General features: G+C 42.6%; 1 protein-coding gene across 2 annotated transcripts in view; it reads left to right on the top strand.

Annotated features, from left to right (window-relative positions):
* Positions 1-9,399: 9,399 nt before the first annotated feature.
* PLPPR3 (phospholipid phosphatase related 3) overlaps positions 9,400-25,153 on the top strand; it is a 51,487-nt gene continuing 35,733 nt past the window's right edge. For both annotated transcript variants that reach the window (XM_040420406.1, XM_040420405.1), the window contains exon 1: positions 9,400-9,505. In XM_040420406.1, coding sequence (XP_040276340.1) covers positions 9,425-9,505 — 81 coding nt within the window. In that variant the 5' untranslated portion in view covers positions 9,400-9,424. The remainder of the gene's footprint in view (positions 9,506-25,153) is intronic.

Genomic DNA, 25,153 nt, shown 5'->3' with positions numbered 1-25,153 from the left:
ATACCTTACCCAAGGTAATCGCCCAAAAACTTCAAAAATTATGGCTCTCAGATTATGGAAACACTAAAACATGATTTTTTGGGCTTCAAAATTTAAATCATTGTGTAAAACTTACATAAATAAAAAGAAAGTATACATATTAGGTATCGCAGCGTCCGTAATAACTTGCTCTATAAAAATATCACATGACCTAACCCCTCAGGTGAATACCGTAAAAAAATAAAAATAAAAACGGTGTAAAAAAAGCCATTTTTTGTCACCTTACATCACAAAAAGTGTAATAGCAAGCGATCAAAAAGTCACACACACCCCAAAATTGTGCCAATAAAACAGTCATCTCATCCCGCAAAAATCATACCCTACCAAAAAATGGAAAAATTATGGCTCTCAGACTATGGAAACACTAAAACATGATTTTTTTTTGCTTCAAAAATGAAATCATTATGTAAAACTTACATAAATAAAAAAAAAAGTATACATATTAGGTATCGCAGCATCCGTGACAACCTGGTCTATAAAAATATCACATGATCTAACCTGTCAGATGAATGTTGTAAATAACAAAAAATAAAATTGGTGCCAAAACAGCTATTTCTTGTTACCTTGCCTCACAAAAAGTGTAATATAGAGCAGCCAAAAATCATATGTACCCTAAACTAGTACCAACAATACTGCCACCCTATCCCGTAGTTTCTAAAATGGGGTCACTTTTTTGGAGTTTCTACTCTAGGGGTACATCAGGGGGGCTTCAAATGGGACATGGTGTCAAAAAAACTGTCCAGCAAAACCTGCCTTCCAAAAACCGTATGGCATTCCTTTCCTTCTGCGCCCTGCCGTGTGCCCGTACGGCGGTTTACGACCACATATGGGGTGTTTCTGTAAACTACAGAATCAGGGCCATAAATATTGAGTTTGGTTTGGCTGTTAACTCTTGCTTTGTAACTGGAAAAAAATTATTAAAATGGAAAATCTGCCAAAAAAGTGAAATTTTTAAATTGTATCTCTATTTTCCATAAATTCTTGTGGAACACTTAAAGGGTTAACAAAGTTTGTAAAATCAGTTTTGAATACCTTGAGGGGTGTAGTTTATTAGATGGGGTCACTTTTATGGAGTTTCTACTCTAGGGGTGCATCAGGGTAGCTTCAAATGGGACATGGTGTAAAAAAAAAACAGTCCAGCAAAACCTGCCTTCCAAAAACCGTATGGCATTCCTTTCCTTCTGCGCCCTGCCGTGTGCCCGTACGGCGGTTTACGACCACATATGGGGTGTTTCTGTAAACTACAGAATCAGGGCCATAAATGTTGAGTTTGGTTTGGCTGTTAACCCTTGCTTTGTAACTGGAAAAAAATTATTAAAATGGAAAATCTGCCAAAAAAGTGAAATTTTGAAATTGTATCTCTATTTTCCATTAATTCTTGTGGAACACCTAAAGGGTTAACAAAGTTTGTAAAATCAGTTTTGAATACCTTGAGGGGTGTAGTTTATAGAATGGGGTCATTTTTGGGTGATTTCTATTATGTAAGCCTCGCAAAGTGACTTCAGACCTGAACTGGTCCCTAAAAATTGGGTTTTTGCAAATTTCTGAAAAATTTCAAGATTTGCTTCTAAACTTCTAAGCCTTGTAACATCCCCAAAAAATAAAATATCATTCCCAAAATGATCCAAACATGAAGTAGACATATGGGGAATGTAAAGTAATAACTATTTTTGGAGGTATTACTATGTATTATAGAAGTAGAGAAATTGAAATTTGGAAATTTGCAATTTTTTTTACTTCATTTTACCAGTGTCATGAAGTACAATATGTGACGGAAAAAACAATCTCAGAATGGTCTGGGTAAGTCAAAGCATTTTAAAGTTATCAGCACTTAAAGTGACACTGGTCAGATTTGCAAAAAATGGCCAAGTCCTTAAGGTGAAATAGGGCTGAGTCCTTAAGGGGTTAAAAGGAACCTGTCACCTGGATTTTGTGTATAGAGCTGAGGACATGGGTTGATAGATGGCCGCTAGCACATCCGCAATACCCAGTCCCCACAGCTCTCTGTGCTTTTATTGTGTAAAATTTACCTGAGATGAGTCCTGTCCCCGACTCATCTAACGTACAGGACTCATCTAAGGTTAATTTGCATATGCATCAAATCGGTTTTTTCACACAATAAAAGCACAAAGAGCTATGGGGACTGGATATTGCGGATGTGCTAGCGACCATCTAGCAACCCATGTCCTCAGATCTATACACAAAATTCTGGTGACAGGTTCCCTTAAAGGCCAAAGCTTATTATCATCTTGCCCAGGAAGTGACAAGATGGGACAACCCCTTTAACTGGTTGAGTATTTATTCGAGTACCTTATGTCCATATTGAAGGCTTTCACCGATGGCCTTAGGTTCCTCTTAATATCCATCCACATTGCCATTTTACAAAAGGTTAGCATTTATCCCTCTGCTTTCCTTTTATCCACCTCCTCCACCATTAAGTGGTTGAATGTGATAGACATAGAATTTTATCAGCTATGCTAAGTATGAAACTATGAAGATGTAACCTGGGGCAATAGAGAAAATTGGGGCAGCGTGTTACATAATTAACACAAGAAATAAAAGGAAAACAGTTCAACTTAAACTCTTGGGTACAAAGAATTATAATTCACATTTTACTTGAATTCACAGTAAAAGAGAATGGCCATTGGCATGCATGAACCATGTTAATGTATCCATAGCACATTGTCTATTAAACTGGGTAAATAAGCAGCAATTGGATAGTAATATGGAAATAAGAAAAAGATAATATATGTCTCTTATTTACTCTGAACTAGGAGAGAAGCACTTTGTCCCCAGTTTTCTATCATTAAAGAGATGGAAACAAGATCTCAATCTTGATATTGATTACTCTTAGTGGCTTGTCACATTTATCCTCCCTACAACATACTCTCACTGTATTAGGTGTGACACAGTGAGAGGTTTGGTCTGGGAAAACAGGTATTTTCCTCCCAGCATGTGCTGCTGGGCTGATTTACCGCCAGGTGAGGTCAAATACCAGACCGGATTTTAAGTTCCGGTCGGGGTTTTGGAAGCATCTGGCTGTCCTTAAATAGGCAGCTGGGCTCAGAAGCCAGGTCTCTGTGTTGGGATCTGGGAGCCGTGTGTCTGGATGAAGGCTTTCTACCTGTTTGGCATGGAAACAGGTTGGTGCTGCTATGCTCAAGGACTCTTTGAGGCAGAATTGCCACATGGTGTGAATTACCACCAACACCGCAAGGTGACTGTCACAGTGGGGAGTGGGGGAAACGATACTGTGTAATGAAGGGAATAAAGGATGTAACCAGGCCTGTAAGCAAGGATAGGGAAGATGAAAACCTCCAATACAACCCTCATCCTAGCCCTGATCTCCTGTACGTATGAGCGTCCCCTAATGGTGGGAGTACTCATACACTGTAACCTGGGCCCTACTGATCCTAACAATCCCTAGCATAGGGGTCAGGAATAGGAGACTACCGGTTCCTCAAAGACACAGATGAACCGGAGTCTCCACAGGCCAAACAACCAAAGACAAAGGGAAAAACAACGGAACTACTGTCATGTACAAGAGTGGGTCCACCTGACCCCTTGTACATGAAGCAACATCAGAAAGTAAACTACTCTTACTGTCATGTTCTATAGTGGGTCCACCTGACCCCTAGAACAATACCACAACAGTAAGAGAGACAAGACAGTGAGCCCTCAACAGAATAAGCAGGTAAAAACCCAGAGACCTGAATCCCACCTGGATAACAGGTCTGGGAAACAAAACACATACATCCCGCTGCAACAGGATGATAGCAGCTCACTGACTTGACTATTGGTTCACCCCATCCGGGAAACCATGAAGCCCCCTTCCGGAGGAATAACACATAGGGGAACGTCTAGCATACATGCTGGGACAAACAACATCAACAGACCAGACATGTAACTACAACAAGACGTACAAAACGAATTGAACGCAAACCCACACCAAACATACAGCAAGTGAGGTAGGGTACAAGGAGGATACAAAAGGAAGACAATTTATGTCCAACAAGGTGGCCTCAAGGACTGGGCAGGTTCACCCAGGAAAGTAGCAGAGCTCCATCACCAAACAAGGCTGGAGTACAACTGACTCCAGCCTGTAAGCCACAGGTAATATAAACCTCATGGCCACACTCAGGACACACCTAAATCCCTACCAGCTAGATAATTAACCCCTCCGCCACCAGACAGGGAAGGCCCAGGGAGAAAGGAAGAGGCACCTTCATGCTGTAACCACAACATGTTGCCTGCTGGCAACAGCATGCACTTCAACTGTGTCACGGCGGACACCAAAGACCATGACAGTGACTTTTTGCTTGTTTATGACTGCTTGTTTTCTCACTTAAAGTGTGACTAAAACACTAAACTGTTTGATCCAAAGAACTAGTTGTTGCCTCTATACTGCGTCCACTAATCCTGTCTACCAAAGCAAAACCCCACAATTGGTGGAGGATGCGGGCACAGCAGTGAGGCTGGCGTGAACGCCGATAATTTTGGTTTCTGCATTTTTCAGGCACAGTTGTATGTCGTACATTAAACCAGCTGTATTACAACCAGTGCCCCACGACAAAATGGAGGCTGTTGTGAAGGCCCTCATGGAGGCTAATCTGCAGCAGCAAGAGACAAACCTGCAGCAACGCGAGGCTAATAAGCAGCAGCAGGAGACTAACCAGTTGCTGCTACAACACGTGATTGCTTTGCAGACAGCAAGAAAGCAGTGCTGCGATTCCTAAGATGACCCCCGCAGACGACATCGAAATCTACCTGGCGATGTATGAGAAAGTGGCCATCAGAGAAAAGCTACCCTGTGACCAGTGGGCTGAGGTCGTGGCTCGGTTCCTGGCATCCGATTCCCAGCGGGTGTATTTCGACTTGCTGGACAATCAAGCGGCCGACTAACATAAAAAGTCAAGGGTGAGATTCTGGCAAGACTGGGGCTGAATGTGTTGGTCCGGGCCCAGCGGGTGCATCAGTGGGGGTTCAACCCGACTGAGCCTGCAAGACCCCAGTATTATAACTTACTGCACCTCTTGTAAAAATGGCTACAGCCTGACATGCTGAGTCCCACTGCTATGCTGGATCGTCTGTTAGCCGATATGTTCTGGAGTGCTTTGCCATACCCTCTCCTGCACTGGATCGGTCAGGTGTCTCCTGGCAATGCCCTTGAGATGGTGGACCTGGTGAAATGCTATGAAGCTACCAGGAATCTAAAGGAGGGTTCTGTTGGGAGGGGAGTCTGCAAACCTCAGAAATCTCCACCCCAGGCCCAGAGATTTGAGTTGATAAAACCCGCCCGGGATGTACCAACGGCGGACCTGGCTTCGATAGTCTGCTGGCGGTGTCAGGAGCCTGGCCATGTAAGGGATGACTGTCTCCCACGGGTTGAGCCCATGGACACTAACTATGGCTACCGTCAGTAGCTATATGCCAGGAGGCTGTGTGCAACAGGTACCCCAGAGTCTCTAGATCACTTGTGCCAGGTGGAAGTGGGAAACACTCCGTCAGAGGCTCTACTGGACTCAGGGAGTCTGGTGACCCTAGTAAGGGCTACCCTGGTGCGGTCCACTGAGTATACTGGCCAGAAAGTCGGGGTGATGTGCATTCACGGAGACTTAAAAGACTACCCCACCGTGCTGGTGTCTCTAACCACAGTGGCTGGTAGATGGACCCACGAGGTGGCTGTCGCCACAAATCTAGATTATGAATTTATAATAGGTAGAGACTTCCCGGGCTTCCCAGAACTGTGGCCTGCTATGAGAGTGACTGATACCCATCAGACAGGGGTAACCCTAGCAGAGTGGCCTGGCTCAGAGGGGAGACCAGAACCCTGGGAACCTGAGACCGAAGGGCCAGCGGTATGGGTGACTGCCACTTCGGTGGAAGAGGGGGAGACAACCCCGCTAAGTGTGATGGTGGGAGACGTGGAGGACTTGCCGCCGGGTCCTGAATTGGCAGACCTCAATGTCTCCAGGGATAATTTTGGTATCACCCAACGTCGGGACCCAACCCTATCCTGCGCCTGGGAAAATGTGTTAATAGTAGATGGTGAACCACAACAACCTGGGGCAGAGTCAGTGTTTCCCCGTTTTGTGGTTCATCAGGATATGTTGTATCGGGAAAACCAACTACGGGGTGAGCCTATTAAACAGTTGGTGCTCCCCAAGGCTTATCGCAAGCTTGTGTTAGATCTAGCCCACCACCACGTTCTCGGGGGTCACCTGGAGCTGCAGAAAACTCAGGATCGTATTCTACAGTGGTTTTACTGGCCAAGCATATTCAAAGAAGTGGAAGAGTTTTGTAAGTCTTGCCCGACCTTGCCCGACCTCATAGGCCCAGTAACGAAGTCCACCAGAGGGCATCAACACATCTTAGTCCTTCTAGACCAGTGTTTCCCAACCAGTGTGCCTCCAGGTGTTGCAAAACTACAACTCCCAGCATGCCTGCACAGCCAAAGGCTGTCCGGGCATGCTGGGAGTTGTAGTTTTGCAACAGCTGGAGGCACACTGGTTGGGAAACACTGTTCTAGACTACGCCACTCAGTACCCGGAGGCGGTGCTACTGCGACATACCTCGGCCAAACTCATAGCTAAGAAGTTAATGGAGATGTATTCCCGAGTGGGACTACCTAAAGAGGTTCTGACTGACCAAGGGACCCCTTTTATGTCCAAGGTGATGAGGGAACTCTGTAAGTTGCTGCACATAAAACAACTACGGACGTCCGTTTACCATCCGCAAATGGACGGTCTGGTAGAACAGTTTAACCAAACATTAAAAAATATGTTGAAAAAGGTAGTGTCTAAAGATGGGAAGGACTGGGACCTCCTTCTGCCCTATCTCATGTTCGCAGTGCGAGAGGTCCCCCAGGCCTCTACTGGTTTCTCGCCCTTTCGAACTGCTATATGACAGACACCCTCGCGGTCTCTTGGACGTGGTAGAACAACAACCCACTCCACATAAAAAGTGTCATTGAGCAAGTTACCCAGATGCAAGATCGGTTAGAGACAGTGTTGCCTCTTGTTAGAGAGCATATGGAGGCAGCTCAGCGAGCCCAGAGTCGGGTCTATAATCGGCAGGCTCGGGTCCGGATCTTTAACCCGGGTGATCGGGTTTTGGTTCTGGTGCCGACCGTGGACAGTAAGTTCCTGACTAGGTGGCAGGGGCCCTATGAGGTTCTCCGGCGAAATACCGTAAAAGGGACGGAACGGAAGACATCCTGATGCATACTGAACGGATTGCTTTCCATTCAGAATGCATTAGGACAAAACTGATGCGTTTTTTTCCAGTATTGAGCCCCTATGATGGAATTCAATACCGGAAAACTTTAACGCTAGTGTGTAAGTTCCCTTACATATTTAAAAGCCATTAGAAAGGTACTCTTTTGTTGGTATATGACCCCCCATCGCCTCTCATTAATATATCCACAATCCTCTAATGAGTGTTGGAGATGCTGTGGTGCAGTTGGTGACATAAAACATATTTTTTGGAGCAGTAGTGCTATTCAATACTTTTGAAAACTGGTGCGGGATCTTTTTGTTGAAGTCCTTGGTATGCACTTTCCATGGTCACCTACAGTCGTTCTACTGCACTTAGGTATTTCAGATCTTCCTCCTTCAGATATAACAATTGCTTTTCATATGTTATCCTCTGCAAAGGTCTTAATTGCCAAAAACTGGAAAAGTAGTGCCATCCCAACATGTCAAGTTTTGATAAACGATGTGAATAAAATCTGCATTATGGAACACCTGGTAGTCGCTATGCTACATCGAAAATCTCAGTTTTCATATTTTACAGTGAAATGGAATAAATGGACTTCTGCAATGGGTCGCCTCCCAGGGCCCAACTAGATGTGGAACAGGGGTACCCAGTTGTAGGAATGGCCGAGTGGTATAGTGTGGCCTATAATGTTCCTTTATGTTGAGTGTGTCACGGTGCTCCTACCTGGATACGTCTGGACCCCAGGCGTTGGCTCCGAAGCAGACAAAGGGGGTAATTGAATTGTGGGATGAAGAATAAATTGAGTCCAGACCTTGTGATGAAGTTTAAAAGCAGCTTTACTTTAGTAAACGTTTCTCCAAAACGGTTTGCAGATTTTGTCTTGGTCCCATCAGGCTTTAGCATTAAAACTGGCAGGCAAACTCGTCTCTGCTACATCTGTTGCTCACTGGCTCAGTGTACTGACAGGCTGGCCATTTAACTCAGCTTTTGCTGTATGCTGCACTTTCCTTCTGTAGTCTGTCTCTGAAGTTATACCAGGGAACTTTCTTCCTGGCTTCTGAGGCTTCAAGCTTCTGCCTCCATGTCCAGCTGAGCTTAGGGTGCTCTGGCCGGCTTGGTTTGGGCTTGGGTACGTCCCGAAGAGACCTTACCTTGGGGTAAGCTAGGACTGACCTCTAACTAACTAGTATTCACCCTTCCTTAGAGAGAGGGTTAGAATGGAAAGAAGGGTTCCATTCTCTCTAACTGTAGCTCTGCCATGCTTGCTGCCACCTACTGGTGAACCAAGTACATTACATGAACATATACAGTTGCATAGAAATAGGAAATGCACAATGTGGAGGACTTGGAATAAATACATAGATGAAATGATATTAGCATACACAGATAGAAGCAAACCGTAGGAGTGGTAATGACACTCGGGGACGTTACACTTCTTCACGACACTATCGGGATGTCTTATCTTTGTGAGGAGGACTTATGTTTTCTCATTACTGCCTTTTCTAGAGACTCTGGGTTACTGCATAGACTTCAACACCATGTCAATAGTCTTTACATTTTTGTGCTGACCTTCTCTTTTTGTCAATGTTTCGTTTATATGTGACTTATTGCATATTGCTGATTAAGCTTTTATGTGCTTTTATTCTGTATGTACACTACCGCTCTACCCTTTTTGGATTAATATTAATAAAAAGTTTGATACAGAAAAAGATAATATATCCAGTGGTGCACCACCAATCAAGCCAGGTAAGGCGATCGCCTTAGGCAGCACCAGGTAGAGTAAAGAGGGGGCAGCTTAAGGGCCATGGGCAATAAGTGCTTTCAGGCAAAGGGGTTAGGTTAAGAAATTGGCATGGGGGGCACCGTTTTAGTTTTCGCCCCAGGAAGCAGAAAGGCTAGGTGCACCTGTGAATATATCACACAGCCCAAACAGTTGTCATCTGTTTCAGTGAGTGACCCTAGCCATTGGTCCCCCACTACTTCTTACTACTGTTTTGTCCTTACAGCCTCGTGTACAGAACATTGAAAAGTATAGACTTAATGGCACTGCTGTTCTTTATATAGTAAAAAACTAAACAGGATAAACAAATGAAAAATCATACTTGCATTTTTTGCCCACAGGTGTCCTAAGGGCCCTTTCATCCTACCAGTCACCCCATTGGGTGCCATGATATCCCCTAAGGAGAAGAGCAAAGTTCCACCTCCGAAAAACAGTATGACTCTGTTGCCTTGCTTCTATTTTGTGGAGGTGAGTAAACTCAACCAAATCTTTCAATGTTTCAGCATATTCACATAGTGCAGTCAAATATGCTGTTTATTGCCAAATCACAGAAATACAATATATTTGCCTTGATTCTGGTTGTAAATTGTGCCAAAATGTGGCGCAATTTAGGGCAGCTAAGGTTTGAGAAATTACAAACAAGGAATGTGGCTTATGGGAAAGTATGTGTGGCTTTGTGACAAGGAGTGTGACCTAATATACAATATTAGACACTAAAATTGAGCCAAAATTCTGGTGTAAAATTCTGCTTCAGACTATGCCATCCAATACTTGATATAGAGTCAGAGAAAAGTGTCTATCCCTGCACCCCATCTATCACACCAGCCTGAGCTCCTGTAATAAATCTGGTGCAGGTCTAGACAGCCTGGCTAAGCTCATGCCATCTTTAGGATTAGTAAATCTGCCCCATTGTTTTGCCCTAATTTTGCAGTAATTGAAATCCAACAATAAACTGTGTTTTGACCTCACAATGTGAACATGCTCTTAGAAAAACAATGTTGTATTTGTATATCACAATGTAAATATTTATTGCATGTTCCTACACAATTATGCATCAGTAATGCAAAGGGTAATACTAACAAATATTGCCCAGAGCTATAAACCTAGAGTCTCATGTATTCACCAACCATTTGACACTGTGTTCAAGTGACACTTGCTGCATGCAGATGGCCAATGCTGTGTGCAGTGATCGATAATCGTGGCCATCGTGATTAAATGGTCCAAATGTGACAGATTTATTGCAGACATTTTTGCAAATTAGCTCTGCACATTTAAATGGATTTGTTTCTGCAGCATGGGCATGGATTTCCCATAGTAGTGAGTGGCCTCCTCTGTCAGACTGTGATCAATGTGGTAAATCATAAAATAGTTGCATCTTCATGTAGAGAACTTCACTATTAGAAAGCAAAGTAGGTTAGTTGCCTGTTTGCCAAATCATACCGTGAGCTCATCTATACAAAATTGGCACAGACAAGATTTAGGAATAGACCTTTAATAGAAAATCGACATTATGGGCCAGATTTATCATTAGCTCAAGTCAGAATAATGGAGTGAAAAAGTCGCAAAAAAATGCGCAAATGCTAAAACTGCGCACAAATTTGAGACTTTTTTCTGCTCTGCACTATGCTCGCCAGTTTTCTGAAAGTTGGCGTGTTTTCTTATGTAAATGAATCTCTAGACAGATTTACTATTGGGACTATTAAAAAAGTCGCAAAAAAATGCGCAATTTCACTCCAGTGAGGACCATGCTTATCTTATGAGACTTCTTAATAGAACATGTGACTTTTTCGTAAAAACGTGCGACTTTTTCATAAAGATGTGCGACTTTTGTAAAGCTGCTTACTGACGGATAAACTGCTACCGTCAAACCACATTTATTACAGTCTTAAAGGGCCGATCATAAATCCGACTTGGCTAAAACTGACTTTAGCCATATGTGAAAGTGGAGTGAGCTGTCAGAGTAATGATAAATCTGGCCCTATGTTTGTACATAATGCAGCTTTTTTTCCTCTCTATTTTCATGGTGAATAATCAGGCAGATGTGCACCTCAGGTATGACGCATATAAAACATTTTCTAATCCATACACTTGCTGATGACATGGTTCATTCAGGGGTTTATACAGTATAACCAGATAGTAAAAGACACCATACACATTACTCTAGTGTTGGTCTAAATTGGACATTTTCAGCAGCAATCTAGAAAGCAGTATAGAAAGCTCTCGTATCTCCCCGACTGATGATGTCAGAAGAAGAGAAGGATCAGGCGAGTTGAATTTTTTTTTCTGGATCCTTTTGTTCTCCCGGGAAATAGGCCACCATCAGAACTATCTGTCTGGTAGCAACTTTCTCTTCTCTCTCTATTGAAAGCACATACATGCTCTGCCAAACCGGTCATGTATGTGTATGAAAGAGTCATCAGAGATAGGTGTCGGCTGAACAAGCATTCATCTGACAACTACCGAAGGTGTATGAATGACAATTAAAATAAAATAGTAAATTGTTAAGGAAAAATACAATAATCTGCAAACAATCAGGGGCATGCTGTAAGAGTTTTAGGAACACCCATACAGGGTTGTGCACAGGTCTTAGAGGGCCTCATAGCAAAAACCAGTATGGACCCCTCTCCCCACCAACTTTTCCAGTGTGTCTGCGTCAAGTACTCCCAGAAAATGTGGAATGTAAAGCGTGATCCCCCAGAATTCTGTTGGGAGAAATTTCAATTAAAAAATGTAATTAAAAAAAAGCTGGCCTCTCCCTCACCCACTTTATCTTTTACTTAGTGAATGTGGAACTGGTGCTTCATAAATATGGTGCTCCTTGTGAACACTATATTTCTCAATGCATTTTCAACTATCATACAGTATGTCCCCATACAGCTCTATGTCTGCTGCTTTACTCACACAATGCACAGTATTTTAAAACTGTCTGGACGAAGCACCTCTAGGGGAGCTCAGTGTATAAGAATTTATACAGTTACTATTGACTACAAAGGAAGTTGTAAAAATCTCTTAGCAATGAGCTCCCCCAAGTGGTTGCTGCAAGAAAATACACTGTTTTCATTTTGAACAATACATTTCTATTCTCAGATATAAATAAACAAATGCAACAAAGATCCATGTACAACTGAGTTGAGCATACAAATCAAGGTGTTTCATATACACTCAATTAGGTCCCTATTTGTTATAAATAATGTGAACATGTATCTTTAAAGATACTATGAGGATTGGAACACAAGAAAACTAGTAATGAACAATGTAAACTAGCAGCTACTGAAAATAGTATTATATTGGTTTATTGAACTTTTATGGGCTTTAGTTACATGGGAGGAATGGAAACAAGCAACAGCACAATTGCATATAGAATCAATTAAAGCCTAGGGAAAAGTTTTATGCCCAGCATTGAACATGCCTACTAGAGAGCTGCCAGGAGTATAAAGGAGGAAAAGTTAAAGGAAGGGAAAGAGAAGTAGAATGGTGAAGGGTGTGTTTCCAATAAATAAATTGAACCATCAAATACTATAGTAAGGGTAACAGTGTCTATTAATTATCATTATTATTATTATTTATTTTAAAATGCCATTAATTCCATGATGCTGTACATCCAGCTGGGGTTACACAGAAATTAAAAACACAGTAAACAAGAAACTATTAACAGACTGGTACAGAGGGGTAGAGGACCCTCCCCGCAAGAGCTTACAATCTATAAAGGAAGGGGAGAACACAGTAGGTGAGGGTATAGGCTGCTCTTGTGGCTGTGTGGTAGCAGCATGCTCATTGCAGATGGTAGGCTTTCCTGAAAAGGTAGGTTTTCAGGTTAATCTTGAAGCTTTGAATGTTGGGGGAGAGCCTGATGTGTTGAAGTAGTGAGTTCCAGAATAGGGAGAGGCACATGAGAAATCTTGTAGTCGATTGTGTGAGGAACAGATGAGAGGAGCACTGAGGAGGAGTTCCTGTGAGGATTTGAGATTATGTGTGGGAATGTATCGAGAAAGCAGGTCAGAGATGTAAAGAGGGGACAGGTTGTGGATGGCCTTATATGTAGTTGTAAATATTTTAAACTGAATTCGCTGAGCAATGGGGAGCCAGTGAAGAGATTGGCAGAGGGAGGAGGCAGAGGAGAAACGAGGGGAGAGGTGGCAGCAGAGTTGAGAATAGATTGGAGGGGAGCGAGAGTGCCGGATAGGAGACCACACAGGAGGATGTTGCAGTAGTCCAGGCGGGAGATGACGAGAGCATGCACTAGTATTTTAGTTGACTCAGGGGTGAGGAAGGCATGAATACAAGAGATGGTCTTAAGTTGGAAACGGCAGGTGGAGGTGAGGGTTTGGATGTGTGGCTTAAAGGACAAGGCAGAATCCAATGTTATCCCCAGGCAGCGGGCCTGCGAGACTGGAGAAAGTGTTGTGCTATTAACTGTGATGGACAGGTCAAGTTGGGGGGCTGAGTGACATGGGGGAAAGACAATGAATTCAGATTTCTCCATGTTGAGTTTTAGGAGCAGGTGGAGAAGAATGAAGATATTGCTGACAGACACGTTAGGATTCTAGTTAGGAGGGAAGCAACATCTGGGCTGGAGAGGTAGATTTGAGTGTTGTCAGCATAGAGGTGGTATTGGAAGCCATGGGACTCTATGAGCTGTCCCACGCCGAATGTATAAGTGGAGAAAAGCAGGAGACCCAACAGAGAGGGGGCATGATGAGGAGGTAGTGTATGAATGGGAAATGATGAAGGTTCTGTTGGCGAGGTATGAGGAGATCCAGGAGAGGTCTTTGACACCAAGGGAAGAGAGGATTTGTAGGAGGAGAGAGTGGTCAACAGTGTCAAAGGCAGAGGAAAGGTTAAGAAGGAGGAACACAGAGTAGTGACATTTGGCTTTGGCAGCTAGCAGATCGTTGGCGACTTTGGTTAGGGCAGTTTCAGTGCAGTGATTTGGTCTGAAGCAGGATTGCATCTGATCAAAAAGTGAGTGGGATGAGAGGTGAGAGGACAATTTGAGATGGACATATTGTTCTATGAGTTTGGATGCAAATGGGAGCAGTAAAATGGGACGATAGCTGGATAAAGAGGATGAGTCCAGGGAAGGCTTCTTGAGTATGGGTGTGATGGTTGCATGTTTAAAAGAGGAAGGGAAGATGCCAGTGGTTAGCGATAGGTTGAAGAGGTGGGTTAGGGCAGGTATAATTATAGTGGTGAGGTTAGGGATGTAGTGGGATAGGATTGGGTCAAGGGTGGTGAGGTATGACTTGGAGACTAAGTTGGAAAGCTTTTCTTATGTGATCGTGGTAAACTGGGTTATGTAGGAAGAGCTTTGGGTGGCTGTGTAGGGGTGTAATGGGGGGTGTTTAATGCTTTCACAGATTTTATCGATTTCATCTCTGAAATATGAGGCAAAGTCTTCAGCTGAGATTAGGGGTGTGGGAGGGGGCACAGGGGACAGAGTAGAGAGTTAAAAGTATTAAACAGTTGTTTGGGGTTTCAGGAGAAACATGATATGAAAGTAGTGAAGTAGTCCTGTTTAAAAGAGGCGAGTGCAGACTTGAATGTGAGAACTTTGTATGAGATAAAGTCGTCCTTGGAGTGGGTTTTCTTTCAGCGCCGTTCTGCAACTCTGGAAGCTTGTCTCCGTTATTTTTTGTCTGATTAGTGTTCCAGGGTTGTCAACTGATTTGCCGGGTTCTGATGTGTATGAGAGGGACCACTGAGTCAAGGGCTGAAGTAATTGTGGTGTTGTAGAAAGCAGCGGCTGTGTCAGTGTCATGAAGGGAAGATATGGTGGATAGTGGTGAGAGAGAGTCTAAGAGAGAGTGTGAATGGAGAGGTGTTTGAGATTTCTACAAGGGTGTGTTAGTTTATGGACTGGAGGAGCAGTGGAGGAGAGAGTGGGTGAAAATGTAAGAAGATTGTGGTCTGAGAGGGGGAGTGGAGAGTTTGAGAGATTAGATAGGGAGCAGAGGCGGGTAAAGACCAGGTCTAGCATGTGTTTGTCTGGGTGGGTGGCTGTGGAGGACCATTGTGTGAGTCCGAAGGAGGCAGTAAGAGATAGGAGTTTGAAGGCGTTTGAGTTTTGTGTGTCAATAGGGATTTTGAAATCCCCCATGATGATGGAGGGCATGTCAGCAGAGAGGAAGTGAAGAAGCCAGGTATTGTAATAGTCGAGAAAGGTAGAAACAGGGCCTGGTGGACGGTAGATGACGGCTATTTGAAGGTTGCAGGGAGAGAAGATGTGGACTGAGTGGACTTCGAAAGAGGGTAGGATGTGAAAGGGTTATAAAACACAAAAAGAGAAAACAGCTGCGGCAGTTTTTTACTTTCAATTTTTATATGAACACTACAAAAAGATTGAAAATGTGATTCATAGTATAACTGTGTAGATAACAGTTAATAGGCCACAATTACCAGCCACTAGGTTGGGCTGTGGACCTCTCCCCATAGGGAGAAATGTAGACATACAAGTCAGTGTAGAGTAAGTGGGTGCCTAGACATTGATAAATGCACATGCAGCTAAACACAGCTCCACAATAAACACCAGCTAATTTATATATATATATTTTAAAGGCATTCCAGTGTTGAAAGGAGGCACGAGTAGAAGCCCTATGGCAAGGATGGCCAACCTGCGGCTCTTCAGCTGTTGTAATACGACAACTCCCACCCTGCCCAGCTGTAGGCTGATAGTTGTAAGCAGTCTAGGCGTGCTGGGAGTTGTAGTTTTGCAACAGCTGGAGAGGCTCAGGTTGGCCATCCCTGCCCTATGGAGATAAGCTGTCGAAAAGGACTTTATAGACACTGTCCAGAAGACAGAGGCTTCTGACTCTGGACAAACCTAAAAGGCAGGATCCACATTTGCCCACCATACTACATCCTGCTGTGGAAACCTGTAGTAACCTTGAAGGGGGTGTCAGAAAATGGCATTTATCATGTAGAGAAAGTTAATACAAGGAACTTTTATTATCCATATTGCCTCCATTTTTCCATCACATTATACACTGCTCGTTTCCATGGTGATGACCACCCTGCAATCTATCAGTGGTGGTTGTGCTTGCACATAAAAGAAAAAATGCTGTACTATGCGCACTCCCTGGATCCCAGCCACCAGAGAGGCTGGTGCTTTTTCCTATGGTGTGCAAGCACTGCCACCGCTGCTGGATTGCAGGGTGGTCATAACCATGGAAATGAGCAGTTTATAATGTGATAAAAAAAATTGTTAGTAATTAGTAGTGTTGTGCGTGAATATTCGAATTGCGAATATTAATCGCGTATATCGGCACTTCGAGAATATTTTGAATATAGTGATATACATTAGTTTTTTTGAATATTCTAGATTTCTTTTCATCTGAACCCATGATCCCTCCCTTCTTGCTTGTGGGCCAATGAGAAGGCTGCAATGTCTTTGTTTGAGCTTAGCAACATCCCTAGCAACCAATAGCAAAGTTGCCTACCCCTTACTATATAACAACCTCCCCAGCAGCCATTTTCTACAGTTCTGAGAGAGACAGCAGTGTGTTGTGCTCTGTGCTTTCCACACTACATTAGATAGATAGATAGATAGATAGATAGATAGATAGATAGATAGATAGATAGATAGATAATAGATAGATAGCTTATATATATAATACAGATATCAGTGTAGGTTATATCCTGATATAGTGTAGCTGTTCCAGTGCAGGGTGTTAGGTAGTGTGATAGGTTCTGCTGTCCATACATACATGCTACAGACATAGTGCTGTGATGTCACAACAATAATTAGTGCACCAGTGAACGCATTGCACCCGCACTGAATCCCGACCCATTCATTTCTATGGGGCTGTGCACATTAGCTGTGATGTTCACGCATCACTTGTGCGTTGCGGGAAAATCGCAGCAAGCTCTATATTCTGCGTTTTTCACGAAACACAGGCCCCATAGAAGTGAATGGGGCCGCGTGAAAATCGCAAGCATCCGCAAGCAAGTGCGGATGCGGTGCGATTTTCATGCATGGTTGCTAGGTGACGATCGGGCTGGGGACCCGATCTGTATTATTTTCCCTTATAACATGGTTATAAGGAAAAATAATAGCATTCTGAATACAGAATGCAAAGTAAAATAGTGATGGAGGGGTTAAAAATAAAAATAAATTAACTCACCGAGTCCACTTGATCGCGTAGTTGCGGATCTCTGTCTTCTTCTGTAATGGTGATGAACCATGTGATTGGACCATGTGATGAGCACAGTGACGTCATCAAAGGTCCTATTCCTGTGCACAGCAAAGAACAAGACAGAAGAGATGCCGGCTGCGCGATCAAGTGGATTAAGGTGAGTTAAATTATTATTATTTTTTTAACCCCTCCAGCGCTATTGTACTATGCATTCTGTATTCAGAATGCTATTATTTTCCCTTATAACCATGTTATAAGTGAAAATAATACAATCTACAGAACACCTAACCCAAACCTGAACTTCTGTGAAGAAGTTCGGGTTTGGGTACCAAACATGCCGATTTTTCTCACGCGCGTGCAAAACGCATTACAATGTTTTGTACTCGCGTGGAAAAATCGTGCATGTTCCCGCAACGCACCCGCACCTTTTCCCGCAACGCCCGTGTGAAACCAGCTTTAGAGTGAGTAACAACTACAACCACCATTCTTGCTACTACCATTCCTATCCTCTTCTCTCCTGGGCATGCTGCAAGTATAATAGAATACAAGTCTAACTATAAAAATGAATTTTATATAACAATTTACTCTGATCCCAAATACAGATAAAAGGTTCAAGAAATAATACTGATGGGTATGTAGGGGAGAGGGTGTTTCAGGGTTTTTCAAACTTTTGGCTATTGCACTTCTAGTTGCTAAAATAACATGTGAATGTACAGTTCTTGCATACCTTGATGAGTTTGAAAAAAAGATAGAGCTAAATCGGACAAAGGCAACAGATCTGTTTTGACAAGATTATTTAAAGAGTCTACCTTTTTTTTGTTAATCTGTGGGGATAGTGATAGTGAACATTTTTCAATATATTTTATTTAATGATTTCCCATTTTTTAATGAAAAAACTGACCCTGAATTTGAATTTTGATAATGAGTTGCCTGTCTTCACTGTTTAGCACAGCCCTCACTCCCTCCCTCACATGTGGCCATAAATACTATGGGGGAAATTGATCAAAACTGGTGTGAAGGAAAACCAATAGCAATCAAACAGATTCCACCTTTCAGTTTCCAAAGGTGAAAGGTGGAATCTGGTTGCTGTGCGCAACTAAGAGAGTTTTTCTTTACACCAAGTTTGATAAATCTCCCCTATATATAATTATATACCGCCCTGTCTATATACTGCCCGGCTGTCCTGCATCTCCTGACGGCTCATTAGTTAGCACACTGGGCATACAGACCACTCGGACACTGTCAGCACTCACTGCTGACAGTGTACTGATGTCAAACACGGTTATATATTATTTATGGCCACCTTTGGCCATATATGAAGGAGAAAGTCAGGGTAGCGCAGTGAATGAGGAATGTCTTCACTGCGCTGTGAAGACGTATTAGCTAAAACTTCAATAAAAGTCAATAAATAAAATGGAAAAATGTTCATTATCACTTGCCCTACACAGTGAACAAAAAATAACAACAGCAGTTACACTTTAAAGGGACACTGACAGGCCCAATAAGCATAATTAGCTATATATATGCATGCACAGGTCTTCCAATGTGCATTAAAAACATATAAGTATAACCCCTGTCCACCTTATAAATACAGCAAACTCAAGTTTTATAACCTGAAGTAATCGCTTTTCTTTCTGCCCAAGGGGCGGCGTTTCAGCTTGACTTCTGCCCAGCCAGCCGCCCCCAACTGCCGTTTTGAAGCGCCACCCAGCTCATCAATATTCACTTCGCTGGGCGGCTTCTGCTGTCCCCGACGTTCCGAGATCCGGCGCATGCCCAATAGAAAGCTATGGGTGCCGGGCGCATTCGCAGAAGCTGAAAGTGAGTCCGATGCCCATAGCTTTCTATTGGGCATGCGCCGGATCTCGGAACATCGGGGACAGCAGAGGCCGCCCAGCGAAGTGAATATTGATGATCTGGGCGGCGCTTCAAAACGGCGATTGGGGGGCGGCTGGCTGGGCAGAGGTGAAGCTGAAACGCCGCCCCTTGGGCCGAAAGGAAAGCGATTACTTCAGGTTATAAAACATCAGTTTGCTGTATTTATAAGGTGGACAGGGGTTATACTTATATGTTTTTAATGCACATTGGAAGACCTGTGCATGCATATATATAGCTAATTATGCTTATTGGGCCTGTCAGTGTCCCTTTAAGGCTCTGAAAAAAAGAGGAGAAAGAATCCTTGGGCAAAACCACCATCTACAACATATCCATGAAAGGTTTATAGAGGTTCTGTCACCAGGATCAACCCTATTAAACCAGACATACTGCCTGGTAGGGTTCATCATGCTGATTCAAACAATACCTTTTTTGTCTGTATGCTAAACAGCTGCAGAGATAGCAGAGTTTTTATTATTATGCAAATGGAAAGTTTGAGCACCAGAGAGGGAGACTTACATCAAGTTTTTTTTCTGTTATTTTTTTCTCTCTCATTTAGGCCGTTGTGTGCCCGTGGCCATATTGCGGCCCGCATATGGAGGGTCCGCAATACACGGGCACCAGCTCGTGTGCACTCCACATCACGGATGCGGACCCATTCACCTGAATGGGTCCGCAATCACGAAGATGCGGAATGGAAGCACGGATCGGAACCCCACGGAAGCACTACGGAGTGCTTCCGTGGTGTTTCTGTCCGTGCCTCCGCACCGCAAAAAAATAGAACTTGTTCGATTTTTTTTGCGTTGCGGACGGATCATGGACCCATTCAAGTTGAATGGGTCTCGATCCGTCCCGGCCGCGGAATGCACGGAACGGATGCACAACGTTCGTGTGCAAGAGGCCTTAACATGTAACAAAAGGCTAAACTATAATAAATAATATATATTCATATCACAATAAAAGTCCTTAACCCCTTAGTGACCAGCCTGTTCTGGGCCTTACTGACCAAGCGTTTTTCTTCCTTTTTTCATTGTCGCATTCCAAGAGCTATAACTTTTTAATTTTTCCGTCTATGTAACTTTATGAGGGCTTGTTTTTTGTGGGACAAGTTGTAGTTTTTAATGGTGTCATTTTGGGGTACACAAAACTTTCTGATTAACTTTTATTAACTCTTTCTGGAAGGGAGATGGGAAAAACAGCAATACTGCCACTGCGGTTTTACATTATAAATTTGACAGCGTTCTTTTTTCGGTATAAATAACATAATATCTTTATTCTCTGGGTCAGTACAATTACAGTGATACCAAATACATATATTTTTTTTACATTTTACTACTTTTTTGCAATAAAACCCCTTTTTTTTTTAAAGAATTTTTTTTTTTTGCATTGCCGCTTCCCAAGACCCATAACTTTTTTATTTTTCTTTCTATGGAGTTGTGTGAGGGCTTGATTTTTGTGGGAAAACTTGTATTTTTCATTGGTTTCATTTTCGAACAAATGACGATTTTTTTATCGCTTGTTATTAAGTTTTTTCGGTGGCAACTAAGAATAAATTAGCAATTCTGTCTTTTTTTTTTTACCGTAGGGGATAATTTACGTGATATTTATGTAGTCCAGTACAAATAATATAACAAAAACAGGTGCACTATGCGGTATTACTAACCCTCATACTAGTGTAAAATTAAGAGATTAGCCATTAGATGCGGCAATACCAAACATATGGGGGAGATTTTATTTTTTCAAATTTTTTCATTGAAAAGTGTATTTTTTATGGAAAAAAAGCGTAATTTTTAATGAGATTTTTTAAATTGAATAAATGTGTTTTTTTTTTACTTTTTCTTACCACTTAATAGTCACACAAGGGGACTATAACAGACAGCTTTTTGATTGATTTTAAAATGAAATGCACTATCCCAATAGTGCATTGCATTTTAATGTCAGTGCTATTCTGACATTGACCAGCAGGCTGTGCCGAAGAGGCGCAGCCTGCTGGAAACTAATCAAGGCGGGTCTGGGGCCTACGTGAGACCCCAGTCAGCCTTCACACACATCGGCACCCCGCGATTGCATTTTCGGGGTGCTGATGGGAGACAGAGGGAGTCCGCTCCCTCTGTCAGCACTTTACATGCGGCGGGCGCCATTGCCCGCGGCATGTAAAGTGTTAAAACAGCCCCGATGGGCACTTCTGCCGGTCTGGGCTGTTAGAGCAGGGCTACGGCTCTTATGTGAGAGCCGGGCCCCTGCTCCCCACTGCACGTGAGACCCGTGCAGCACTTAGACTGGGCCGCCGTAAAAAAGCGGCGGCCCAACCTAAGGCTCTTTATTGACCGCCGTAAATAGGAGTATGGGTGGTCACTAAGGGGTTTATATATTAAGAATAGTGGGGTGGGGGGTTTGCTTAGAAACCTAAAACCTATTACTGGTTTATTCACAAGAGCACTATATGATTATAAAGAAACCAGCTATATGTATTAGCTTTTTAAGCCTAAAAACATTATTCTAAATGTATTTTTTGTGGGCAATTGAGCCTTGATTGAGGAAATGTTGATTGTTATATTGTGACAAGAGTTTAAAATCAGACATGTACAGATGTCCTATAAACAGGATGAATAATACACAATACAGTTCATAACAATCATAATTTAATAACCTTATGCAAGGCACAGCTTAAAGGGGTTCTCCTGGATTTATTTAAAATGGTCACAAGCAACCTGTCCTAGAATGTAAGCAGGACTGGCTCCTCCACTTGCAGTGCATGATTGTGGGGACGGGGAAGACGGGCAGCATCTCACTACATACTGCGCTGCTCTACAATAGATGATAATTCCCGGAGTACCCTTTTAGGGGATTGTCATGTCCACTGGGTAAAGGGTAATCTTGGAAGATAAAAACAAGAGAACTTAAACAGAGAGAAAAAAAAATCAGTCTGCTCCTAGGTGAATAGGTAGCACTGCAATCAGGAGGCAGTAAGCCCAGTCATGAATTACTCCTAACAATGTGAGCAAAATAGGTTAACAAAAATCTACCTGGTTATACCCTATTTAAAAATGTATTTCCTTTTTTCCTGACTACCCTACATTTGCTCTGCATCCTGATCAGGGTTAGGAGGTTGCTAAGTTTTCAGGGAGGTGCTCAGCATTTCTTCAGTAGTTTTTCTTTATCTTCTAATTTAGAAATGATGTTAGTGGTGCAATTTTTGCTTATGATGAGCTTTGTGGGGAAGCACCATTTACAATGCATTCAGAAAGTCTTCAGACCCTTTCACTTTTTTCACATTTTGTTATGTTGCTACCTTGGGCTAAAGCAAAAAACTGTCTACCCCACCAAACTTAGTAATCAAGGAGAAAGGCCATGGTAAGAGAGCTGACCAAGAACCCAGTGGTCACTCTGGATGAACTCCAAAGATGCTATGTGTAGGTGGGAGAAACTTCCAGAAGGTTAACCATCACTGCAGCACTCCACCAATCTTGGCTTTATGGCAGAGTGGCCAGAAGGAAGCCTCTTCTCAGTAAAATACACATAAAAGCCCATATGGAGTTTGCAAAAAAACAAAACAAAAAAAAAAACACCTCAAGGACCCTCAGACTGAGAAACAAGATTTTCTGGTCTGGTGAAACCAAGATTGAATTTTTTGTCCTCAGTTCTAAGCATCACATCTAGAGAAACCAGGCACTGCTCATCACCTGCCCAATACCATCCCTACAATGAAGCATGGTGGTGGCAGCATTATGCTGTAGTTTTTTTTTCCAAAGGCTGGGACAGGGAGACTAGTCAGGCTTGAGAGAAAGTTGAGTGGAGCAAAGTACAGAGAAATTCATAGTGAAAACCTGATCCAGAGTGCTCTGGACCTTAGACTGGGTTTACCTTCCAACAGGACAATGACATTCAGCACACAGCCAAGACAACACAGGAGTGGTTTTTAAGAAAACTCTGTGACTGTCCTTGAGTGGCTCAGGCCTAACTTGAACTCAATCGAGAGTCCTAAAAATGACTGTCCAATGAGGGTGCCCATCCAACCTGACACAGCTTGAGAAGATCTGCAGAGAAAAATGTCAGAAAATCCCCAAATCCAGATGTGCAAACCTTGTGACATCATACCAAAGAAGACTGGAGGCTGTAATCACTGCCAAAGATGCTTCAACCAAGTACTGAGTATAGGGTCTGGATACTTATGTCAATGCAAGATTTTAGTTTTTCCTTTTTAATAAATTAGCAAAGATTGCTAACATTCTGTTCTCACTTGATCACTATGGGTTATCGAGTGCAGAATAATGGGGAAACTTGAATTCTTTATTTTTATTTTAGCACAAGGCCGCAACATAGCAAAATGTAAAAAAATTTAAAGGGTCTGACTCTGAAGACTTGCCGAATGCATAGTATATTTTAATTCACAATCTCTAAGAACTTTGGTAATTTGCATCAGGGACCTGCGGCCTTGCAAAATTAGAGCGGAGAGATCAGGAAAGATCTATATTTTGCTTAAAGAGTGTTCTTTTTTCTGACTTTCTGTATGAGATGCTCTTTGACATGGTAAAAGTAAATTCTGGCCAAAAGTTTCTTTGTGCATTTCCAGGAGTACCGTAGATTGTGAAATCAGTGTGGTTGTACATGGGCAGAATTGCTTTCAATAGAAGCTGCAGGTAGTTGTGCAGTTCAGAAGTTCTGGTGGCAACGTGTATTCAGAGATTCACCTGAATTTTGCAATATGACCTATCCTCTAGGTCCGTGACTTTATCCTTAAGCCACTTAATTTCATTGTTAAAATTTTATGCATCAAATAATTCCGAGTGGGCAAGAGACTATTCCTTTATTTTATTTCCCAAATAAGAGGTTTGTGATCCCAGAACTTCAGCATCAGAAAGTAAACTATGCATCAACTGACATAAATTGGTGTGTATGTGTGTGTATACCTGTATTTATACATACAGTTGTGTTCAAAATAATAGCAGTCAGACATCACTAATCTGATCAATCACTGTTTTTGGTAGAAATGATATTTCTACATGGCAAATAATTTACTAGCAGGTGTAGTAGAGTAATAGAAATCCAACAGACCCAACAGTCATGACATGCATGCTGCTGATTCTGTGTAATTGAATCACTAATTGAAAGGGGCATGTTCAAAATAATAGCAGTGTGGAGTTCAATTAGTGAGGTCATTCACTCTTTGAAAAACAGGTGGCAATTATTGCCCTTATTTAAGGAAGGCAGCAAATGTTGTACATGCTAGTTACAGTGCATTTCTCTCTGAAATTCTGAGGAAAATGGGTCGTTCCAGACATTGTTCAGAAGAACAGCGTACCTTGATTAAAAAGTTGATTGGAGAGGGGAAAACATATAAAGAAGTGCAGAAAATGATAGGCTGCTCAGCTAAAATGATCGCAAATGCTTTAAAATGGCAGCCAAAACCTGAAAGACGTGGAAGAAAGCAAAAAAATACCATTCGAATGGATAGAAGAATAGCGAAAATTGCAGGGACTCAGCCAACAATCAGCTCCAGGAAGATCAAAGAAGGTCTAAAGTTACCTGTGAGTACTGTTACAATTAGAAGAGGCCTATGTGAAGCAAAGCTATCTGCAAGAAGCCCCCCCGCAAAGTCCCACTGTTGAAAAAATGACGTGCTGAAGAGGTTACAGTTTGCAAAAGAGTGCATTGACTGGCCTAAAGAGAAATGGCGAAACATTTTGTGGACTGATGAAAGTAAGATTGTTTTTTTTGGGTCTAGTGGCCGGAAACAGTTTGTCAAACGACCCCCAAACACTGAATTCAAGCCACAGTACATTGTGAAGACAGTGAAGCATGGTGGTGCAAGCATCATGATATGGGGATGTTTCTCATACTATGGTGTTGGGCCTATTTATCGCATACCAGGGATCATGGATCAGTTTAAATACATCAGAATACTTGAAGAGGTCATGCTGCCTTATGCTGAAGAGAGAATGCCCTTGAAATGGGTGTTCCAACAAGACAACGACCCCAAACACACCAGTAAACGTGCAACATCTTGGTTCCAGACCAACAAGATTGACGTTATGGAGTGGCCAGCCCAATCCCCGGATCTTAATCCAATAGAAAACTTGTGGGGTGACATCAAAAATGCAGTTTCTGC

Source organism: Bufo bufo, chromosome 2, assembly GCF_905171765.1.
Source record: "Bufo bufo chromosome 2, aBufBuf1.1, whole genome shotgun sequence".
In the NCBI taxonomy this organism is placed as follows: domain Eukaryota; kingdom Metazoa; phylum Chordata; class Amphibia; order Anura; family Bufonidae; genus Bufo; species Bufo bufo.
Note: the sequence above shows the minus strand (reverse complement) of the source record. Positions and strands in the feature narration are given on the sequence as shown.